This window comes from Platichthys flesus, chromosome 6 (genome assembly GCF_949316205.1).
Source record: "Platichthys flesus chromosome 6, fPlaFle2.1, whole genome shotgun sequence".
NCBI classification, from domain to species: Eukaryota; Metazoa; Chordata; class Actinopteri; order Pleuronectiformes; family Pleuronectidae; genus Platichthys; species Platichthys flesus.
In genome coordinates this window covers 5,633,292-5,658,362 of record NC_084950.1, presented here as the reverse complement: position 1 = coordinate 5,658,362, position 25,071 = coordinate 5,633,292, and the positions used below count along the sequence as shown (strand labels likewise).

The window sequence follows — 25,071 nt, the reverse complement described above, 5'->3', positions numbered from 1 at the left end:
AATGTTTTTGTACATTTTTGCGGCTTCTGTTAGCGAATGGTGAAAATGACAGAGAAATTATTTTTTTAAATGACTTAAATATGAATGAATGATGTCAACAGTTGCTTGAGACTTCAGTTCAAGTCTTGGTCATGTATCAAATGTTTTTTTAAGGTTGTTTGTCAGCAAGAAGTTGCAAAACCCACGCAAAAACAAATTCACGGATATAGAAAGAACCCGTTAAACTTTGATCCAGACAAAGTGGCAGATCCAGGAATAAGGAATTAAAAGTTTCACGCGTATCACAGGGAGTAATTCATGGATCTTGATCAGGACTGACATTTGTTTGGTGCAGACCCAAGTCCAGATCGAGTGAATTTCATTAGGAGGACTGTCAGACCCTGCTGAGAAGTTATTTCTTTCCTTAGAAAACAGTCAACATCTTGTGTACTGGGTAATACGGGAATAACTGTGCAGTAAATGAACTGAAGTTATATTATGCATTATGCTGTTTGCATATGTATCTCATGAATGAGGGTTAAAACCAGTAAGAAGTCACATGTGTTGATGCAGAGCGCCCAGAACATCACAGTGCGTTTGCTGTGCTCTGATGTGATTCTGTACAAAGAGCTCGCAGATCAACAACAGACGTTACACACACACTGTTTGACAGAACAGAGAAAACATGTAAATGCCCTGGAAACATTCCCTTAGTTTGTGAACTAAAATGTTTTGTTTTTCTTCTTCACTGCCTAAGGTTGTGAATAAATGAATATAAACTGGTTGCAGCTCCCTCGAGACCGCGTCATATAAGTGTCACAGAGGGGGGGGGGGTAGCAGGGGGGGAGGATGCAGGTCTGTGGAGAGAAAACATTTTTGTTTAATTAAGACTAATGTGCGCTGGGCAAGAGCGATCATGTTTGGGGAGGACTGGTGTGGAGAGCTCGGCACGGCAGGAGAGCGTCACAGCACGAGAGCGTCACAGCAGCTGAGCCACGGCCTGGTGTGATGAAGGGTTCGATACCTGTCACGTTAAGCAGGAAGCGATCACTCCACAACTGCACTGAAGGACAGTTAAGAATGTAGCCATGTGCTTCAGTAAATGTATTTAAAAAAACTTTTTCTAAGAGAAGCCCAAGCCAGAGTCAGCAGCTGTTGCACTGATCTGACCTAAGCTCGGATGTGGGGTGAATGGGTGAGAGTGCATTATTATTACACAACATGGAAATTGATTTAATGACTTTGAATGCATGCACATAACATCTCACGATCAACATTTGGCTCCGAGTGAAGCCAACGAAAACGTAAAAAAACGAAAAGTTAGAATCTCAAAGAAAAATCATAAATCAAGAGACTTTCCAACAGGGAAATCCTCATGTGCAGCAGCTGCTGTGGAGTCAGACCTGGAATGTTTCTTATCGTGTTCATCGGCTTTTCATTTATTTCGACCTGAAGCTTTGACAATCATCTCATTCGCGGGTTCGCAGGAGGATTTTTGATTAAGGTATAGATTTAAACATCATCCATCAAACATTCATCCTCACGACCCTGAAATCAACAACACATTCCCTTTCACTTCTTTGCTGGAGACTTTTAAATGAATTTATAAATCAATGCAAATGTTTAAGGGGATAACGTAGAAATAGTCGGGTCGTAAATGAAATCAAGAGTGTAGCAGGCTAAATAATGCCTCAGCTGTTCACTGTGTTCTGTGATAGGTTCTAATTTTGCAAATGTGTGAACACGATCGACTCAGGTGTTGAACATGCTGACCTTTCCCTGCTAAATGTCAGCATGTGAGCGTTATCAATGTGAACACGTGTTAGCATGCAGACGATCGAGTTTGGCTCAAAGGGCAGCAGCGCTGAGACACTGGGACAATGAATGGAGACATTTTCATCATGCGTCAAATGAATAAATGATACAAACCTGCAGCTTTGAACCCTAACACTACACAACTAAATTCTGAGTTATCATTTTAACTTTATTTTGGTCGACTTCCACGTGAATAAATGTCAATAAATGTACTTAAATGATGAAACAAGCCTATTATCATATGTGCTATTGTTTTATTGGCACGAGCAAAACAACGGCCACATTAACTAAATGAATATATTTTTTATTAGAATTAGATTAGATTTAATTAGATTTTTTTCTGTCTCTATAATACTGGTTTTATGGTCAGAAACAAACACACACACACACACACACGCACACACACACGTTTTCGGTGATTTGTTTCCTTGACAAGTGCTATCTCAGAATCAGAGTCAGAATCAGAAAGTATTTATTGCCAAGTAGGTTTACACCTACAAGGAAATTTGCTCTGGTTATTGTTGCATACAATAACCATAGAAACATAAAAACACAATAAATACAACACACATAAGAAAAGCAATAAAAAGAAACAATATATATTTACTCACTATTTACTTCTTATTTACTCTCTTTTTCTAATATTTATAAAAAGTAACATTTATTTAGACATAAACATATCTTAATAAAATGTATATAATAGATAAACGATATAAAAAGTGAGGTAAAAAGTGAAATGCAAGATGCAAGACCGTGAACAGTGTCAGATTGCAAAGTGTTGAGGTTTTTTACCAAACAGGGAAAAAGAAAAAACAATATTGGTTTTCCAAATGTTGCAAAAAACTGCAATGTCTTTCAACTGGTCATTGTCTTTATTCCATTTCACGGTCACAGGGCGGCTCTGTCCCAGTTTGCACCCAGTGGGGCCGTCAGGGTTGTGGCAGGATTTGATTTATGCGGTGAGAGGTCTGGATTTTATTGCCGTGTCTGTCTAAACAAACAGTGAATCTCTGCAGCTCCTTCCTGCAGACTTCTCAGACACAATGTTTTTACAGTAACTTAGTAAAGATATACAGCACTGCAACAATATGTGTTTATATCAAGATGGACGACGTGACAGCTTCACCTCTGTCAGAGAAACTTTACCTCATTATTTTGTACAATGGGAGGACCAGAGTTGCTCCTATATCTTTATATACAGTCTAGGGTTCAAACAGGGAAAGGGCTCTGACGTTGTGTTCATGGTTCATAAATCTACAGATTCACTGGACACAGATCGGCGGATGTTTGTGTTTCCTTATCGTCTCACCTCCTAAGAAATTCTCTCTTTAATCAAACAGGAGCATCATCTGGGACAGGGTAAAGTAATAAAAAGTACGGCAGCAGAGAGGCTGATTCATTCTACAACAAACATGTCTACACACAAACAGACACTCACGTGCACCACACACACTCTAATCAGCTGCCGGGAGACGATCCAAAAAGAGCCGTGGAGCCTGGACAGCTGCTCTCTCGTATCACCTTTCACTCCCACAGCCCAGGCCCCCCAGCTAATGTCCGTGCAGATACAATCAGAGAGGAAATGTCACGCTCCATGTTAATTGAGCTCACCGAAACAAATACCATTAGAGCCAGAACAACACGCAGGAATCCTTTCATGACACCGCACAGCGCCGGCCCACACCCGTCTGCCGAGAGACAATAAACCGATAAAGATTACATTGCATGTAGTCAATAATTACCCATTTTGTGCTGGAACAGAAAGACATAATTGGCTTCATAGTACATATTCTAATTGTACATAATCTTCATAATTACGTGAACCCTAGACTATCTGGCCTTCATTTCGCAATGCATTATATTTGGAATCATTATCCCCAAAATACTCCTTCCACTTTAAATTCCTCTGCTTTGCGAGGACTCTCTGAGGAAACTGATTAATGAGGCACCGAGACAAAGGAATGACTGCTTTTTATTTTATTTTCTTTAGCAGAAATAAAGTTTTATGTATATTTGAAGGTGGGGGGGAGCTCAGATTGAATATGCCGCCTCTTCACTATTAACTAACACATTCTCATATAAGGAGGTTATGTAGTATTCGTGGAAGGATGTGGAATCGGTTAAGAAAGAGCCCCACGAAGGATTCAGGAATGAATCAGTCGATCTACAAATTTTGTTTTTTTGTTTTTTTGTTTTGTTTTGTTTTTTCATTTTCCTTGATTTCTCACAGAAGTCAAGCATGTTAAGGGAACTGATATTCATACATGTGTGTAACATGGTGAATTTAAAAGTGGTTCAATTCTATTTCATAGTAAATAATTGCTCTCATTTACAGCAGAAGAATCTTGCAACCTGTTCCCACACCTCCACAAAATGAATGAATGGAGGTTCATTTAGCGTGAGAACGGTCATTTCTCCTAATTTCAACCCAATTTGATGCCTCATGAATTTATTTATATCGTCTCCTAGTTTGATTAATTGCCGTGGAAGTCTTCTACCCTGTTCCAGTATTGATCTGTTGCTATAGCAGCTCTCCCGTGCAGCAGAGGTGATGTAACCAGGGTCAGATTTCCTGTTTTTACGATCAGCATATTGCTCACATCCCTGTTTCTCCAGCAGACAAACCATTAGTCACATTGTTGACCATTTGGCTTTGTCCCCACTGGTAGACTCATTGTCCACAGTGTCCATCTGTTACTGCTTATAACCTGTGTTGGTGCCTCACTAAATAACACTCTGTGCGTGCATCTACTGTAACGTGGATGAGAATAGCTGCATAACAAAAATAAGTGAAAGTGAGGAGTCACTGTGCAGCGATTCGCTCCCGGAGGCAATGAAATTTATAGGATTACTCAACACGCTCGTTTTCAGTGAGTAGACTAAAGAACCTGATACCTGCTTACAACTCGAAACAATAAACCCCCCCTTTGAGTGCGTGACACACTTAGTGGTCGGACCACAGACAGAGTGAGCCACCCAGCCGACGCACCCGCAGACAGGAGAGTTGTTTGGGTCGAAGCTTTGTTGCATGTGATGGAAGAATTATGCCCGAGACTCAACAAATCTGATTCCAGCAAAACAAGGCTTCCCGTCAGGAGAGCGGTGGAGTCATCAAACACGGGAGTTTTTTATTGTTAGTCATAGAAAAGTTTCAGGTCAGATTGTTTTATACAAAATGTACAAAGAACAAATTCAGATAAAGTAAAGTGCAAACTGCTGCCACCATGATACATTCAAATTCAATATGGCGTCAATACTTCCATTATGCCATCATTTCTGTATTTATGTAAACTGTTATATAATTATATAAAGATGCACTTTGTTTATTCACTTAGATTATCCTTTCTAAGTAATTCCATTTCTCCTGCTGTAATGGAGCATATTTTCTTTGTAGACACATTTTATTCTATTTTAATCTTGTAAGATAAACATATTTACACTATTTTATATATTTAATTCTACATATAACTATATTACATGCAAAGCGATGTTGATATATATTCTTTTACATTATTTAATGATGTATGAGCTCAGTGCTGCTCTATATAAGGTACTTTGTGTTTGAAAACACACTTGAAAGAGCTTAATAATTAAAACGTCCCACTTTTATTATATAACACAGACACCTTGACATCTAAGATTATGTTCGCAATAAATTACAAATACTCTCAATGTCTATATCAGCTTCTTCTTGTGTAATTACTTCAATTTAACTATTGTACAAATTAGGCAGTAAAATGTATTCAGAGTACGAATCATTAAACTGATATTACTACCACTGTGTCCTCCAGTGCTGTCCAACCACCAACCCACACACAGGGAACATGAAACACTGCAGCGCTCTCATCACTCTTGCTGCATTAGTGTCGGACTCCTGCGTTTAGCACTGCCCGGCTCTATGATTTCATTACAGATGCTTGATTCAATAAAGAACAGCTCAGAAGACTTCAGGTCATTTACTCAGTGACAGCACCACAGGCGACTTCATCATCAATTCTCTTCCTCCCACGTACAAGCCGCAGCTCGACCTGTTCACTGTGAAGACACTCGAGTCCCGGTTCATTCCGTTTGAGCTCAGCTTCCGTCTGAGTCAAAACAGTCAAGACGCCAAGTGCACAGCTATTTTCTAAATCCGCAGACTTGAGACCATTCTGTGTTGAGTCTTTGTGTACAGAACCTGTGTGTGCATCAAACAGTGTGCGACTGAGTTGACATCTTACATCTCAGTGAGTGGCGGAGAGAGAGAAAGCCATCAGGGCGATAAGAATCAGGCTTCTCTTTAAAAAGCTCAAGGTCGGAAACCTGTCGCCCAGAAACAGAGACGTTCAGGCACAAAGAGAGTTCACAGCACTGGTGGCTCCTGGAGTCTGTGCTCGAGCTAAACACTGATGTTAACATGCTAACGCTCACGATGATAAAGTGAACATGCTCCTGATGAGCAGACACAAAGTTCTAACATGTGTGAATTAAGACATAACACAAAGAGGGATTATGACTTTTTGACCCTAAAACAATCAGTAGAGGATGGACAAAGTGTATTTAAGGGAAATCCTCTGAGGATCATGAGGATCTGTACAAAGTTTCATTGCAATCCATCCTGCAGATGTTGAGATAACTCACCTATAGCCCGACATTGTCATTTAGACTGTAGCATGGCTGAAAAAGACTGAATAAACAGTAAAAGAGAAAGAACTGAGGAACACAGGTGGGTGAGAGGGAGAGAAGATGTGGTGAAACAGACAACAACAGCTGAAGGGGCCTAATATAAACTCCATTAGCCTGTGAAGGAGCTCAAATTAAAAGCCAATTGCCTTAATTGTAATGTCAATGAAATCTGGGTCTATTAGGGTATCGACTCCAAAGCCCCATTAGGTGGCATCGTCAGCCCCATGCAGCTTGGAGAGAATATGTGGAAACATGTATCGGGAATGTGTTCAGAAGAAAAGTGTTGAAAACTGAGTGGTTATATAAAACGATTTCAATCCAGTGCAACTTGCAATTTAACCTATTTGTCTTTGTAATAATTTGAAAAACTTTAATTTTGTAATCATTAAAATGAGGATTTCAAATGTCTTGCAAGATTAGCGACACCAAACTAAAGCTCAAAAATCCCCTTGTCTTTATAGAATCAAAAAACTAATTTCAAACAGATTTACCAGACAAATTAGCACCACCGGAAATAACAGACGCCTTCTGCTGCCCTGATCACTGAGACGTTTCCACAGCTTAACGAGGATAAAGAAGTTGAACAAAACTTTGTTCAAAAGAGATGGAGGAGAGGAAACATGTTAAACTGATGTATTCTTTTTTCCTCTATACATTTCCCTCTGATCTTTCAGGAAGACGATTGCCTGTAGATGGTCCATTTCAAGGTGAAGGTGGATTAGAGGGAGCAGCAGCAGCACAGAGAGCTGCAGAGGAGGAGGAAGAGGAGGAAGAGGAGGAAGAGGAGGAAGAGGAGGAAGAGGAGGAAGAGGGTTCTGTGAAGAAAGCAACAGAAAGACCTTGGATTTACCATAAGTGACTACGGTGGATTTGGACGAGGATATGCAGACACAGAGTATAGCTTTTCTAATAAACGTGCACATACAGACACACACACACACAAACGCAAACAAAGAAGTGGGAGAAGTGAGTGATGAGGGGCGCGATGGAGGCCCTGCCACTGCAGACGGCTCATCTGTCGTCCTCAGAGATAAGCGGAGGATTCAGGCAGGAAGGGCCCAGAATGTGAGGCCGTCTGTGTCTCTGTCTGCAGGCGCAGCGCTCCAGATTGAAATCTTTGAATAACCAGGCTGAGGGAAACTAAAAAGCAATAACTCAAAACTGTATAATGAAGGATTTGCCTTTTCTTGTTCTGTGTAAACTCTGGGAAGCCTAAGAGCGACAATAATATATGAGGGAACTTGTGCAATGGTTGTAAGTTTCAGAATACAAAAAAAAAATCTAATTTAAATGGGTTAGGGCTATTTTTATTTATATTTATATTATTATTTGGATGCATTGAAATGTGAAAACTAAGACTAAAAGTTGTTTTGTATTTATCCTTAAATTAAGTTTAAATTAAAGCAACACTTTCACAGCTTCTACTGAGCAACAGCGCCCTCTGCAGCCACACATGATAACTTCTAAATATGTGTCTGAGCGATGAAGTGGTTTTAATGTAGAGAATAAACAAAGTCTATCGACGTCTGAAACACAACCAAACCCTGGATATTACCCATGATCCCCGGCTTCCTGAACCTGTAACAAATCCACCAAACTCGTTGAAGAATTCTTAATATTTAAAGGATTTCCTGGCTGAATATAAACGTTTTATAATGACTTCTTAGTCTTTTAAACTGATCCACAGTTCAGCTTTACTCTTCAACTTGCTGGACCCGATTCTGACAAGTGAATCTGTGGCTATGCTTCAGTTCTCAGCCCTAAATGTCCATAGACCTCAAAAAGAGGAAAACACTTTGTATACTTAACACCAGATTCTCAGCATCTGCATTTTATTACCACACAATGAAAAGTATAAACTATTTTCTTTTCCCTTCTTGCTCACACAGCCTTCGTGTCTCAGGAGAGAGAGAGAGAGAGAATTTACCACCGTGGCACTCGTGTACATTCTCATCAGTCTGAGACAATACAGTCGCTGTCTTCAGCTCCCGATGGAGCTGGATCCTCATTGCAACTTAAACCCAACAGGCATAAACACGGGTCATTTGTCAAAAGTGCTGTAATTGTGTTCGGTCCAGAATCCAAAGTTCTGTTCTGTTCCCACACTCCTATTTTAGGTTGTGATTTGGATGCAGTCTGTCCCAGAAAGTCACGTTCTGTCTGTAGTCTGCAGGGATTTTCAAACTTCCCCACTAAACCAATTATGGTCATGCTAGTGCTCTTCTGCTCTTGAGCTCTTGTGTTCCTGTGCTCTTCTGCTCTTGAGCTCTTGTGCACTTGTGCCCTTATGCTCTTATGCTCTTGTGCTCTTATGCCCTTATGCTGTGTGTCTATGAAGAACACATGGACAATGGGCTCGACATGTCTGACTCTGCAGTGTGTTACAGAGAACCCGTGTCCCAGGAAGTCAGAAACGTTGAGTTAGTATCCCTTCAGAATAGAGAGGGTGGCTCAAACGGATCATCATGCGGGTTTGGCTTGAAGACAGCAGCGTACAGTTCGACTGCTCAGTGACGACAGATGGTCGGGGAGCATGCTGGGCTGTCAGCAGCACCACCCGGCTGTGAAGTGGCAACTCCCCAGTTTCTGGCTTCTAGAGCAGAGAAAATGCTGACGTCTTGAAAAATGAAATTCATACAAGATTGTGTGTGTTTAGGACGAGATTCAAAAGTCCCAGCTTTCCTGAATTAGGAGGATCTTTACCATCGTGTAGGCATTTTATCTACATCGGATCTGAAATCAAATAGAGATAAAATGTATATTATATTCATGTTACATACATAGTTCCCATGTTATCATATTATTGAAAATTAAGTATTAAAACCCAACTGAACATTTTGGCAGAGGCTGCGCACAGTTAAAGAAAAGTAAAGTTGATAAATGCTACCATCTAGTGGATAAACGTAGCTGATACAAATATTATTACAGATTTAAAGATCTGTATTGAAATTGTAATAGTATAGTATTTTATTATTTGTTCCCTAGCATGGCCAAGATTCTACATTTCCCATTAATCAACTGGATAACTTAATAAAAGCAGCAGGAAATAATTTTGTTATTATGTATTGAGTAGCAGGAGTAATGGTATAGAAAGATCATATGGTTTATTTGATTAAATATGACATTTTTACCATTTTTTATTTAATTTTCAGCTGTAAACGATAATCATAAGTTTGTTTGAGCAATATGCCACAATATTTCACTCTATGATGAAATAGAGCCAACATAAGAGAGGCATAAAGTGAAAATATACCGGTTAAATGAGATATATACTACTCTGATATATTTTAGCATATTATGGTGATGTTCCACAGCTGTTTTCCTGCTTAAAAATATTAATTGTCTCAGCAAATAACAGTAAATTCAGAATTTAGAAACTTAAATCGTCACCATTTTGGTTCATCAGTGAAAAAAACTACGTTACTGATGTTATTACTTTTCTCAAAATGCCGTCTCTGAGAAGCCACATGTAAGACACACGGGTCTGTGGCCACTTTCCTGTTCTGTTGTGTAACATGCAGCTGTCAGTCTGCAGGCATGTCCTGTCTTGCATTTCCATACCCTCAAGTTCAACTCCAACATTATACATCAGGGCCTCAGCGACTGACCGGTTATCCCTGGACAGGTGTTTGTCCTTTGTCCTTTTTATTAAACCTTTATAATGAAATAGACAAACACCATCCGGTTTGAGAAAGGAAATTATTTGGGGGTTTGCAGAGGCCACTGATCTCTTCCCAGTGCCGGGATTCCCTCTGACCATCACAGAAATGCACCCCGAGGGACAGACGTATGGAAATAACATCTAGAAACTGTACGTGTGTGCTGTGCTCACACGTTGGCATCCGTGTGTGAGAATCCAAATGGAATACATAATTGTATTACTAGTTTTAAAACATATAACAATGTTTTATGTGGTTGCACTTCTTTGGACTGGTCCTCGGGCTAGTGGAGAAGGTGTGATGGTGCCAAGTGGTGAACAGAGTCTTTCTTTGTGGGGCCTGCGCATGATTTCTGTCCAGCACTTCACAAGCGTGAATATGTGTAATTACAAACAGCACGTAGCCTGGTTTTATGTTCACTGGGTGTGAACTTTCCATATTTGTCCTCGTGAAGAGCAACAACAAAGCTCTTTTATACCGGTGAACAAATCCTGACTCCATCACAAGTGCTACAACCCACTGAGGGACTCATAGGTGCGTCACCACAGCTCCCAGAGAGGCACATTCTCTGTTCCACACCCCTGGAAGAGAAGCCAAGACAAATCTGAGAGGTTATTTTTTAAAGAGTATTTTAAAAGTCAGCAACATCAACAAATGGAAAAATCTTTCTCACCACAAGCTGTTACCTGGGATGAACTGTATATAAATAAAACAACAACACAACTCCACCTTCTTCCAATATCCAGCAAAGAAGCAAACATTGTCCTGGATACAAACGCTGCCATCTTGCACATTTGGAGCTGGAGTCTAATAATACGCAAAGAACAGGTTTACATATTTTTCTGAAGGCGGCTAATCTACAGTATATAACCACATTTAAAAGAGATATGACTATAAACACAGATGAGGATCATGAACATCAGCAGTTGATCTAAGGTTTCGGCTAAAGGTTACGTGCATATAGTGTTATTAAGTAATTAGATGACAAAGATATAGACTTTTAAAAGAGAAGATGAGAAAAAGATGAAGGACAACGAGGTGTCATCAGCGTAAGGCCGGTGGAGTTCAGAAGACTGAGGCAGATGACTGAAAGTGATGAGAACCATCCGAACCGGCACTAAAATGCTTTCAGCTGGTTTTCAGAGAGAGAGAGAGAGTGAGAGAGTGAGAGAGAGAGAGAGAGCAGGAGAGAGATCAGATGTGGACAGGAGGAGGGGAGGGACCGACACACAGAACAGGAATGATGGAGAAGGAGTAACACAGCGATGCCAATGCGAGGCTGCAGGTATGCACAGTAAAGAAACGCACGCTGGGCACTGACAGGCACAGACAGGCACAGACACAGGAGCCAGGGAGCCGAGACGCTGGACGCCATGTTCCCTCTGAGGATGGTCATCGTGGGCTTTCTCTACTGCTGCATCAGAACGGGTGTCGTGGAATCTCACACTAAAGGTAATACAGAGGTCGGTGTTTATATAGTTCATGTTTAAATTTAGATGCAAAGAGTCCAGTTGCTGCATGTGATGATTTTCTTTGTGTCCAATTAGAGCAAGTACAATATATTATTTTTATACGTCTGAACTATGGGATGATTTTCAAACATTCTGTGTCAGATGTTTATATAAGTAAAATTTAACTTAATGGAACAGTTGTTGGATGATTCTTGACTGAACATTGATTGACAGCATTGGAATAATAAACCAACAATAGAATGATCCTAATATTTTAATTTCTTTTTAAAACTTCAGTGAACACAAGGATTCGGTTATGGTGTTTTTGCCAGTAGAATGACTCAGTGTGTTTATTCCACATGAAAACATTCCTACTCCCAAACATGGAGGAGCTCCACCCTTCAAATCAAAATAATGTGTCCATCTCAAATCATATTACCAAATTTAGAAAAAGAATCACCATTAATGAATTTGAAGGTGAAATGTCAACATTTTATCTTTAGTCTAATGCTATTGGATCAGATCTGGACTTGTTTTTACCGGACAACACAATGGCTGGAGTCCAGAACTGATGTGAAAAGGAAGCCAGTGAATGAAAACCATCTTCGTTCAGACCAGCTTTGCTCGGGGAATTCCATTTGTGACCATATGAGCTGGGATGTTTTTTTGATTTGGGTAAAATCTCTTTGGTTCTACCACTACCTCAGAAGACACTTTAACTGTTTGGTTATGGGCAGAGTGTGTATGAAATAATGAAAATTCAAGAACTACTCAGGAAAACTTTGCCACCAAAGGCAGGAATCATCACAGCCCAGTCCACACGTGGCCCTGACTCATGCCTTTGATACTGGTTAACATATTCCTTGTGCAGTTTACTGATGAGACGACTGAATATTTCCAAGTTCCCCAAATAATAACCTTATTGCTAACTGGAGCCGCCGTGCAAGTGAAGTTGTTCCGTGAGAGAAAAGCACTGAAAGCTCATACTCCTCATTAGTGTTTACCTATTTGGAAAAAAACACTTACATCAGCAGGTCATAAACCATCAGTTAAACTACAGCCTGGCTCAAAGTAACTGCTCCTGAATATCAGATGTTCATTCACAAGGTAAAGCCTGTATTTAGTCAGCAGCCAAGCACCAGGGGGCGCTCAAAACGCTTTGGCTTCACTTTTTAAGAGCGGCGATGGCGTCCATCTTTGTTTACTCTCAGTTGGTGTTACATGCTCTGCAAGGAATCAATCATATGGTCTTTGGTTATCTTTTTCCTCTTGTGCCCCCGTGTGGTTAAGTGTAGAATACTGTTAAACATGTAAGCCATAACATTTAGTACAGACATCTTCCCCTTCAAGATGCACAACAGACACAATAACCTTTATAGTAAACTTCATAATATATGGTTTACTAACATGCATTTTATGCCAACTCTAATTACACATCTTAAACTCTTTATATATTTCATTGGGTGAAATCAGTTTTGAGCTGATCTAAAGGAAAATGACAGGCTTATTTTTTTTAACTTTTATTAACAAGTTAATATCTCCATAGTTATTCATTAGCTAATGTTTTAACACAGAAGTTGCTTTTTTGTGGCTTGAAGAGAAGCAGGAATTCCATCGGATGAGAGTTTAAGGTGGAAATAAAACTTGATTAGCGTAGTTCATTCATCACGGTGGTTGTGTTCATCTAAAATCGTCACAGACACAATCATTTTTAGTAAATTATCCTGTGCGCACATGATATTGACATTTATCTTGTGTAAGCAAGTTATTATGTATAATCATTTTCCTTTTAAGTGATGTGACATCACAGTATTGGAGTCACGTCTACTCGGATTCTTCCTCGTGCTCCAACGAGGGGGAGGGGTTTTCTGACACTGAGCTTTCTTTGACAGCACAAGCTCAGCTGTGACTAACGCCCGGCTCTAACTTGTGATTTTAAGGAATGCTGTGAAAATGAGGCTGGGTTTCTGAGTCCACGCACTGTATGTTGAAATCATCTGGAACCTGCTGTAACGTCCATGTGTTGCTTCCCCTTTGATTCCTCTGCCGACTTTGAAGTTGGGGGTCATGTCTCATCGCCTGCATATAGAAGTCGTCAGTGAGGTCAGAGGTCTCAGGGTTTGACGAGTACAGCGTGTATATCATAGACTAGCTGCGGTATGTGTCGGTGATGGACCTGGGTGTCACGTGTGCCAGAAGGTCAGAGCGAACCAGAGAAACCTGCATTTCATTGTGGATAGTCAGTTTTGCGTTTGCTATTCCGCTTGACACAGGCAATCCAAGGTATAGAGGCCTGTTGGGTCCGTCACAGTCCATCACAAGAGGAAAACCTGGGATTAACCTGCAGGGAAGAAGTTTGTGTTTGACGTAAATTTTCTCCGTTTCTCATATTGTGTGTCCACCAGCCCTGTTCCCTGCCGCCAGCCGATCAAAAAGAGGGGCTGCAGGCGAGCGAACCCCACTTTCTGCAACTCCACCGAGGATGTCAACCTATTATTTGAGGTGAATCTACAATCAAAGACAATATCAACATCAAAAGGAGCAAAACCTCAAGATGGAACGATCCGTGATAACAATTCCCTCTCTCTGTGTTTTTCCACATAGATCCTACTGACTGGCATTCACTTCCAGGCCAGCGGGGAGTTTTCAGTGAGAGACGCTGAGCTGGCTTCCCTCCGCAAGACACAACACCTGGAGGTCATCTGTGAGGAGATCATCCCCAGGAGGCTGACGGACATTTTCAGGCTCATCTCCGGCCTTTCGGATCACACTGGTCAACTGCACCAGGATGATTTCGAGCGCACTTTGCTGACCTTGGTGTACATCACCCAGCAGATGGTCGATTCCACCTCTGAACAGCAGCGAGACGTCTGGGCAGAGTCTTTCGTCAGCCTCTACAAAGCCATCAAGCAGGATCTGACAGGGACATAGTGAACGGACACAGGTACTGCGACACAACGGCTCTGTGATAGTGATATTTTAATATGCATGTAGGAAAAAAAGATCAGTGGGTTGTTCTGGTTTACGTGAAGAGACAAAAGACCTGGATGCTGACGGCTAAAAGGAGCCTGAGAGGAAAGTACTGTCAGAAAGTGTGACCAAAATGAAGTAAAGTGCATGGACTGATAATGACATGATCATTAAAATGTGGACTGTCACAGCAAAAGTGGATTCAAACTTGAGGTACTAGATAATATATATATATATATATATACATTAAATGTTGAATGCGTCATTGAAACGTCACGTAATGAGTAACATTCACACGTCCTTTCAGCATTTGTTCACTAGCACCAGCGGCGATCACAGGACTGACTGATGAGAGCGGAGGAAACCAAATGTACAATCATCATTATTGTGCCATTCTTATGCAAGCTGGGATCTGTCACCTCGAAAAGTCATGTGAAAATACTTTGAACCACGTTGTTACAGTACAGGGTCCTTGTCCGGATCGAGCTGCCTCTGATGGTAATGTTTTTGGAAAAAAAAAAAAACCAAAAAATGGAAAATGAGCAAGATGGAAACTCAAAGGCCGACTCCAACAATGATCTGTGCAGGCTCCGGGTGTCCTTCCGGTGGCTGCTTGGGATCCAGAGAACTGGTATCCGCTTCAGATTTGTCACCGGGGGGGCAGAAGGGCACGTACCGGAGCCACGGCGAGGACGACAAGTAGGAGCTGAGGCCGAAGGGAAGGTTGTAGACTTCTTCGCTCTCCAGCGTGTTGCTGGAGTCGTCCTCGTGAGCCTTGTTCCAGGCGTGGATGCCTCGTTCATGGTTAGATCCTGTTGGACATGAGTTGAAGGTGTTTAATCATTCAAGTGCAGTTTACTCAAGGAATCAGATCAAGTTCCTCTCTGACTTGTTTGCTTTGGAGAAATGTTTGAGGATGAGCTCATCATGATCATTTATTAAAAACTAAAAGGTTTTGTAATTTTGAATTGAACGCTTGAAAAGTCAAATTCTGAGATGCTTGCACTTTACTTGATTGTTTCCGCTCTCTGCTAAATAAATACATCTCCAGCACAATTCAGAGTCAAATACTTTCCGCCTCACTTAGTTATTCAAAAATGTAAAGTTTCAATTTGATAAAAATAAAGTATGTGTTGTTATTACAGGTTAAGTAATGTTTATAACATAAATGTATTTTGATGCATCTGTATTATTCCTTTCCGTTTTTATGTCAGTCTCCCGAACTTCTACGTCTTAGCAATATTACAATATTATTATTATAATAGACCAAAGCACTAAGTGGTTGCTTTTAGAAGATTAGCATAGGGACTTGGATTATTGTCCAGTGTTGCTGTGTCAGGATCAAGTGAGGAAGCCTAACTGCTGACTCACAGCTCACTTTTGTAAACCTTCCATCTGAAACGGCTTTGACCCTAATTTTTAATCGAATCAACACATAATAATTAACCGTGGCCACATCAAAACTCAGTCACTTGATGGGAGATAATGATTAATGCTGAAATAACATGTAACCCTGTGAAATATTTCTGCTGGATCTGTAATTAAGAGTATTATGTTCTAAAGTCCGTCACAGAATCGTGGGTACTGGCTCTTATGACCAAACGTTAAAGCTGATAGGATACAGAGTACCTACAAAATGAGAATACAGTAGCGATTCAGTACCTGGTATTGTGTTGTCCAGAATGAAGCCAAAGAAACCTCCCACAAACATGCTGGTTGTCAGAAGCACCTGCAGCACCTGGTCCATCTCCACCACACCTGAACACGACACAATGCAAACATTTAAACATCTGCTCCAAGAAACAGCTTCAGAAAACATATTGATTACTGTAGTGGAAAAGTAACTTTTTGTATACGTGTCTTAGACTTCTATGACCTGAATTGTTTGTGACTTGAAACCAGTTTGACCTTTCTAATACCTTTGTGACCTTTCTATTTCTTATTGACTGTCCAAGGACTTTGTTTCTGTCTGCTTTATCTTCAAGGGAAACGTATGCAAATCAGTTTCCTGAGTCTTACTTCCTGTCTCAAACTGGCAGGCTTAGTTCCCCTATATAAGATGCTTTGACTGTTCTCCATCAACACTCTGAGATCCTTGTGACTCTTTGTTTTGATCCTTCCTGCAAAAAGCGCCTATTAAAATGCATAAAGACAAATTTGACAATCTAGTCTCGCGAATTACATAATTTATTCATGCACCTGTAGCGATGGCTCCGGGGTTCTTCAGTATCCAGTTGGGAATGACCAGGCCAGAGAACATGGAGAAGCCGAAGATGAAGAGGTTTCGAGATGAATTCATATTCGTATACTGGAAAAGGAAGAAACAAGAACGTTTGAGTGCCACTGTCATGTGATATTTAGTAAATGGAGACGATGTTGTTGTGTGTACCTGTAGATTAGACACTCCTGCCGCAGAGATGACCCCAAACATGACCATGAACATTCCTCCGACCACTGGGGAGGGAATAGTGGTGAAGACGGCGCACACTTTACCAAACACACCCATGACCACCATCAACACGCCACTCGCCACTATCACCATGCGACTGCCAACCTGCCGAATCAAGACAAACACCTTTTAAAAACTAGTTGCATAAACACAATATTTTCATTCATATTTATTTAATATATTGACAGTAACAAATATTCTTCCAGCCAACATGGAGGTTCACTTACCTTTGTAATACCAAGTGCTCCAATATTCTCGCTGTATGAGGTGGTACCATTTCCTGTTCCCCAGGCCCCGGCCAGCAGACAGCCTATTCCCTCGATACCGATACCCCTGTTGATGGCGTGTTTAGGAGGAGGCGGAGCCCCAGACAGCCGGGCACAAGCATGGTAGTCCCCGACAGACTCTATCATGGAGGAAATCACACCAGCGAGGATGCCAACCACTCCTGCCATGCTCACAGTCGGCACCCCCCACTGACCTAAAGGAACAGAGAATCACAAGGTGTAGAATGTTATCCTTTTTATTGTATTCTTCTTTACCGTTGAAAAGTCAGTCGAGGAGTTTTTTTGCGACATCTTACCTGGGTATGGAAAACTGAGCCAGGGAGCTTGGCTCATAACGTCTCCCTTCAGGTCCGTGCGAGCCAGATAACCGTACACGCTCGGATCCGCAGGGAGCACATTGTAGCTCGTCAAAATATAACAGATGAGCCAAGATAAAGTGATTCCAAGCAAAACCTGTTGATATGTTGACGGGGAAAAAATGACTCATCAACTTGTCGAGAGGTCTGAAGTTAAAGGTTCAGTGTGTAGGATTTAGTGACATCTAGTGGTGAAGTTGCATGTTGCAGCTGAAAACCCCCCACCTCGCCCTCCCCTTCCAAACAAAGTAAATAACAATCTGTACAATTTAGATGATTTAGACATGAGTGAAAACATCAATAGGATTATTTTATATTCACTTTCTGCCAATAGGTCCCTTCCACCTAAATCGTACACACTGAACCTTTAAATGCATCACTAGCAAACAACAAAGAGTGTTTGATATACGTACAGGGAGAATCTGAAAGACGTAGACACGGGATGTGTGCAGCTTCTTATCCTTGCTGTATGTAGGAAAGGGTACAGGTATGTGACGGAGGTACTGTGAGAAGAGGATGATCAGTCCTGTGGTCCTGTGTGAGAGAGAGAAGAGTTCAGTGTTACTATAGGACTGCACCATGTGTAGCTGAAGCTGTGGTGGAGCAGGTTCTCTGGAGTTTTAATAGGATTTCCTGCCGTGCAAACAGATTACAATTTCACAGTTGTGTAATTTATAAGTATTTTAAAACTTGGCTGTACTCTAGGAAAGGGAGAAGACAGATTTAACACAACCTATAAAACATGTTTATGTTAAGAAAAATGCATTAAAGTGTGTTTTTCCACAAGGTAAAAGAAAAGTACTTTATTAATGTGCCTAAAGCTGGAAAAGGTTGTATTACTCACAAAGAAATTCAGAAATTATCATAAAGATTATAATGGCAGACTTTTATTTGTAACCGTATGCATTATATCTGCTGAAGCACTGACAATCCCAGTCACTACAAGCTCTGTGAGTGTGACTCACATGGCAGAGATGCCCCAGTGGTTGCCAGCGCTCATGCCGGCTGAGTCAAACAGAGACAGTCCGATGAGGGAGATGGTCGGAGCGATGGTGAGAGGCCCGATGAAGCGCATGAAGAGACCGATGAGGCCGGAGAAACCCACAAAAACCTGGAACAGCGAGCCCACCATGATGGAGCCCTGGAGCTGGAGAGAGAAGCAAGAAAGACGACAAAATGTTAGAAAAAACACACACACTGTCATTAACATTTAGCTGATTACAACTTGGAGGGATGGTTTGTAAACAGGATTACACACAATCTACCAAATGGATTTCCATGAACCTTCCATGAGTATGTGTAATGTGCTGTAGCATGATTGAATTTACGAGGACTGTTCGGGGTATGTTCTTGACTTAGCAATTCGTGATCTTCCCCCTCGGACAGAGAAACATCAATTTCTTTCCAGATCAGATTATTGTAGGACAAATAAAGCCCGGAGTCCGACTCCAACACAGTGAAATCAACTAGCATGACCTCAGCGACGACAACAACACTAGGTTTGCGTTGCTAATCTTAAATTGTTAGCATGAAGTAATTGTACATTGTTGAACAATGTTTGCTTCTTTTCATCCGAAAGGTCTGAACAATGAGCATTTTTAATTTGTTCCACTCATCAGTTGATTGTGGAGAAAGAAAATCATCTCATTATGCTAAAACACAGTCGCAGTGAAAAGTAGAAATGTCCCCTTCAAGCCGAAAACCTCTGGAACCAAGTCTGTGCAGATTGAACCAACGTGATGACGCCAACAATAATGTACATGCAGCCAATAATGATGCTGATGCAAGATTAGCAGGTGAACTAACCGGCAGAGTCGACCAACACAGCTGCTAATGTCGCACAAGCTACTTTCATCAAACGCTGTATCACGAAAAAGGAGAACATCTTTCAGATTATTTGTAAACAGTTGTCGCTAAAGTACAACAACAAGTATTCCAGCTTGAACAACGTCAATGGTCACTCGTCTGTATCCTAGGCTATGACCTATGGTAAGATTGTTGTCATCATGTAAACTATTGTAGGCTATGACCTCTATAAGTGGAGCATCAGCAGGCTGACGAGGCCGCCGTCCTCATCATAAACAAGCAGTGTCACAGAACAGTCACGGATAACACAAAAATTGGTCATCGGCTGTACATGCGAAACAGATCAGCAGTTTTCCAGTGTGAACGTCCCGTGTTTATTCGACCCGTCCAATTGGAGGGATGGTTTGTAAACAGGATTACACACAATCTACCAAATGGATTTCCATGAACCTTCCATAAGTATATGTAATGTGCTGTAGCATGATTGAATTTAAGAGGACTGTTCGGGGTATGTTCTTGACTTAGCAAATCGGGATCTTCCCCCTCGGACAGAGAAACATCAATTTCTTTCCAGATCAGATTATTGTAGGACAAATAAAGCCCGGAGTCCGACTCCAACACAGTGAAATCAACTAGCATGACCTCAGCGACGACAACAACACTAGGTTTGCGTTGCTAATCTTAAATTGTTAGCATGAAGTAATTGTACATTGTTGAACAATGTTTGCTTCTTTCATCCGAAAGGTCTGAACAATGAGCATTTTTAATTTGTTCCACTCATCAGTTGATTGTGGAGAAAGAAAATCATCTTTTTCAAGTCTCATTATGATAAAACACAGTCGCAGTGAAAAGTAGAAATGTCCCCTTCAAGCCGAAAACCTCTGGAACCAAGTCTGTGCAGATTGAACCAACGTGATGACGCCAACAATAATGTACATGCAGCCAATAATGATGCTGATGCAAGATTAGCAGGTGAACTAACCGGCAGAGTCGACCAACACAGCTGCTAATGTCGCACAAGCTACTTTCATCAAACGCTGTATCACGAAAAAGGAGAACATCTTTCTGATTATTTGTAAACAGTTGTTCGCTAAAGTACAACAACAAGTCCTCCAGCTTGAACAACATCAATGGTCACTCGTCTGTATCCCAGGCTATGACCTATGGTAAGATTGTTGTCATCATGTAAACTATTGTAGGCTATGACCTCTATAAGTGGAGCATCAGCAGGCTGACGAGGCCGCCGTCCTCATCATAAACAAGCAGTGTCACAGAACAGTCACGGATAACACTAAAATTGGTCATCGGCTGTACATGCGAAACAGATCAGCAGTTTTCCAGTGTGAACGTCCCGTGTTTATTCGACCCGTCCATACGGTTTGTTGAACACACGTCCCAAATCCGAAAACCTCCTCCAGGCAAATTTGGACAGCCATGTGAGATCACCAGACAACATGTGATGACAGGTCGTGGTGTAGCGATAATCTCGGTTAAGAAACAATAAATCGTGGGTTTTACATACTGCTCTCATCCGACTCTGCCACACTTCGGTAAACTCCGGGGAGGTGGTGTTGACCAGGCTCGCATTTTGGGTCCAAGCTGGACATTGCCACTCCGGCATGGACAGCATTGCCATGGAGGGGGCCAGCAAGGTGAACGTGCCACCTTGAAGGATGGGCAGCCTGGAGGTAAAGATGGTAAAGTTTCATAAATTCACATCAAACTGTAGAAAAGGTGGAGTTTATAATGACATGTGCTACAGCCATCCCTCACAATCAGACACCATTTTTTTTGTGGAGAGGATGTTAAACTAATAAATACACATAGCTAAAAAATATCTTTTAAAAGAGGGACACAATTAATTAGTGTTGTTTTCTTTTAGTTTCTCGGGAACATTAAACAAACCAACAGGTTTCTCTTACAGCTGACCTCCAGTTATTTGGAGAGAAACAAGAAAGAGTAAGTGGTGCTATTGCAGTGGAATGTGGATTAAGCTGGAACAAGATCCCAAACATAATAAGATGGAAATTCTTTCCCTAATCCTGCTGTGACACCGATATTCAGCCAGGCTCGAGTCTGCACACACTCAGTGCGGGTTCAGAGCTCCACCACATCTAGTTTTTAATATTTAACACTCTGTGAGACTTTTGGAGAGTTTCCATTTAGGCATTTTACAAAAGACTTTCTCTTCATTACATATTGTCATTATGCTGTGACATTAAGATGCAGGGCCAAAGTAGGGTAGAGTCAAAACACTGATGAGGCCAATAACAGTAAAGATGGACAACATGTTTACACGTCCTTCTACTGTGAAAAGCCTAAATATCCCTGATTCAAGAGCAGCCATCTTGTGCTAATGACGTCTTCTGGAACCAGCATCTGATGTACATCTGATGTACTTTTTAGATTTGTCCCGTCTACTCACATGGAGGAGGTGAGGCTTATGACATATACTACAGCCAGCTCCCCCTGGGGCTTCACTTTTTCGGAGCCCTCATGTTGTCCATCTTTATGTACAGTCATCGGTTGGAGCCATTGTGGCCCAATCAACGCTCAAAATACCTTAATGTTTGGAAGCATCTTTATAATCTCTTAATAATCCCTTATATCCTTATATTCAAAGCTGGGCTCGCTATGACTGAAAATTATTCTCCTGTTCATCTTTAAGGGGAAACAGTTCAAAAGAGATTTAGAAGCAAATCTGAGAGGTTGTTTTGTTCTTCTCGTTAATTCCACTTTAATGCACGGCACGAAAAAAAGCTTAGCCAGCGAATTAAAGTGAATTAATCTTAGACGGAGAAAACCACTCTCTACGAGCACATCCTGCCAACTTCATCACCTCAGAGTCCCACAAGCCGCTCATTAACCGCTTCCTCACCTGATGCCGAAGGTGACCTGCAGCAGTGTGCAGATTCCAGACACGAAGAAGATGGTGCTGATGAGGTGGCTTTGAGTGAGGCCGTCATGCTGCAGGCACAAGCCCTGAGAAAGGATCAACGGGATGGCGATGATTCCTCCGAACGCAGTCAGGCAATGCTGGTGGAGGGGAAGTCACCAGAGAGACATTTAGTTAACGGCTGATGCACAAACGGAAAAACTTACAAATAAAATGCATTTGCTTTTAGGGGATGATTTGCATGAAAGGATGCGTAAATAACAGATAGTGATCTTTAAGTTATTGTGAGATGAACATAACTGTGTAAAGGCAATAAGTGTAAACCCTATGAAATGCATTTAAAATAGAAAAGGAAATTAAAATGTGCAAATACACTGTAAGTCAGAAAGTCAGAACAGCTAGACAAAGACAACAAACTTGCTGCCACTGCATCTGCATGCGAATCAAATTTTCACAATCGGAAACACATGAACTTTGAAGGAAACATCAGGCTGTCATGTGACGCGCGGTCATGTTTGCTCTGTTGTATAACGACAGCAGCAGCGTCACATCCATGTCTCCTGATCAGGACGTGACTCGCAGACATACCTGGGTTCCTAGGACGATGCACAAGTACCACGGAGGTGCATCGGTCACACAGTACGCCAGCTTGTCTCCATCCCGGGAGGAATCCAGGTCATCTTCACTCTTAGTGTCGGCCGGATCACAGAAGCGTCCTTCAAGCTGCACTCAGATCAGACAGAAACATGCCATGTGGGTTTTTGTATTGTGGGATTCTGTTGTTTTGGGAAATGGGTCAAATCTCCCAGCGGAAAAAACCTACTACAGAGTTCAGGCATTTGCTCATTAGAGTAAGGCAGTGGGGTCAAATGCCTGTGAGCTCATGACACTCCAGCAGCCGTACGAGAAGATTAATGTTTTGCACAAGACATGGATTTTCCTTCATCACGTCAAAGACGTTAAAGCGGTGGTTTGTGAACAAAAAGCCACGGTCAGATGAGTTCACATATTTTCAATGGTAGGATTACGTGTTTCCTGTCAGGTCTGAAAACAACAAATTCTTTCCATAAAAGTTAATGATTTGAAGTCCCGAAGATTATTTCAGTTTATTATTCAAAGTACCATTGAGTTTTTGACTGAAACCGCAACAAAGAAAGACTGTTCCTTCTGACGTGTCTCCGACTGAGCCGGCTGATCTTCAGCGTGGAGGAGCTGGAACGTAAACACGTATCCATGACAATTCTCTGCTAGATCATCTGTGTGCTGTCAATTATTAACTAATATAACATTAACAGTATTCTCTGATGTGTTGTATGAAGATTTAACAAAACTCAAAATCGATGTGCTATCCATTTCAGGTGAGGAGAAGAGAGAAAATTCACTAAGTCATACATTTACAGCTTTTTTTCCACATTCACACAATTTAGTACTGTATTTTTATGTGATTATAATTGCTGGAATGTGATGATCAACCAAAGGGGTTAAAACAATAAAACAGTGTTTTACATGTTTAATAGTTGTGAATAGTTGTAAAAAAAAAAAAAAAGGATGAAAACATCTATTCTTTAAATCAATAAATCAATAAAAGGTTATACTCACTGCAAATGCATAGTTGTCCAGACCATTGCTGTCCTTCTCGGGAGCCATGTCAGCCTGCAGCCTCGGATGACGTCTGGGCAGGAAAACAAAACAAGAAAAGTGAAAACAACCAGTCAGAGGGGAGTGGATAAGAGACTGAGCCTGACGGAGAGAGGGAGGATATGCAGGCGGACGGTGGGGGGTGCACGGTCGGAAGGAGCAAAGTTCAGACATGAGACTGCCGTGCTGGTTAATTGAGACCCACCAGTAGCTCATGTGAACCAAATTACGACAGAAGCAGCAGCTGACCCACCAACATCCAGCAGGCAGGAGAAATTCCTCTCCTTTTCTTTTTTCTCTTTTGCCCTCAAACACACAGATTTTAATTTTGATGCTGAAGAAGACGCCTGAAGAAGAAATCCTTAAAAAAAAGTTATGAATCGCTGGAAGTGTTTCCAAAGCCAGAGCTCTTCAAGACAGTATTTACTGTTTTCCTGAGGTTTGGCAAGTTACCGAACCGTCTTACGTCCGAGCTCAAATGCTTCCCTTCTAACTTTTACACCAAATATTTGCTTTGCGAGGAGACACTACCATGACTATCACGCTGGCACAAACTGTCACATGGCACAAAGCTCCCATTGATGTCGGGTTAATGTTCAGTAAATGTTAACTTCATTTCCTAATTCACTGTAAAAGCTCTTCTTTCTGCAAAACGATATTAGATTAAATTGGATTATTACTCTAAATTAAGAGTTTGATAGCAGCCCACATCTACTTCATTAACAAGGCCTGAAACTGTATTCCTATTGCAGCGCAGGACATTCAGAGTCACACTCTGTTGGCACCCGATACATCCTCTGTCACAGGATTGATAATCTACATCTGTCCTTACTCCAAATTCAGGAACCAGGTCCTGAACTGGGAGCTGCATGATACCAAGAGGAAAAGAAAACCAAAAATATGAGCTCAAAAGCAAAAGGAACACCTTAACTTATTATAACGGACAGTCGCATCACCTTTGACTTCTCCAACATGCTTTTTGAATTATTTTGAATATGGTAATCAACGTCAACAATTGTTTTCGTGGTAGTCTATTTGATGGTTCTTGAGGCATTTCACTGAAAATTAGAAATGTTAACCTCATGGTGGTGCTATAGAGG

General features: G+C 41.3%; 2 protein-coding genes across 2 annotated transcripts; one reads left to right on the top strand and one right to left on the bottom strand.

The window, feature by feature from the left end:
- The first annotated feature begins 11,398 nt into the window (after window positions 1–11,398).
- LOC133954608 (protein FAM180A-like) lies at window positions 11,399–14,566 on the top strand. Its single transcript, XM_062389020.1, is given in 4 exon segments — window positions 11,399–11,570; window positions 13,975–14,018; window positions 14,021–14,071; window positions 14,174–14,566. Coding segments are annotated over 4 exon segments (501 nt in total). The 5' UTR covers window positions 11,399–11,491; the 3' UTR covers window positions 14,501–14,566.
- Window positions 14,511–24,081, bottom strand: slc23a4 (solute carrier family 23 member 4). The gene is made up of 12 exons (XM_062389019.1): window positions 23,933–24,081; window positions 22,922–23,056; window positions 22,316–22,473; window positions 20,960–21,119; window positions 18,597–18,778; window positions 18,045–18,165; window positions 17,572–17,728; window positions 17,216–17,469; window positions 16,929–17,093; window positions 16,739–16,847; window positions 16,202–16,297; window positions 14,511–15,351 (listed from the first exon to the last, which is right to left on the bottom strand). The coding sequence occupies exons 1-12, from the start codon at window positions 23,978–23,980 to the stop codon at window positions 15,095–15,097; spliced, it is 1,842 nt and encodes a 613-aa protein (XP_062245003.1). The 5' UTR covers window positions 23,981–24,081; the 3' UTR covers window positions 14,511–15,094.
- Window positions 24,082–25,071: the final 990 nt, after the last annotated feature.

Bases quoted from the DNA above. Each gene is read 5' to 3' on its own strand.
- slc23a4 (XM_062389019.1), bottom strand. From the start codon at position 23,980: ATGGCTCCCGAGAAGGACAGCAATGGTCTGGACAACTATGCATTTGCA. The intron at 18,779-20,959 runs GTATGTAAAACC...TTCTCTCTCCAG, and splicing joins GGCAGAGTCGGATGAGAGCA to CTCCAGGGCTCCATCATGGT. The intron at 17,729-18,044 runs GTACGTATATCA...ACATATCAACAG, and splicing joins ACGTCTTTCAGATTCTCCCT to GTTTTGCTTGGAATCACTTT.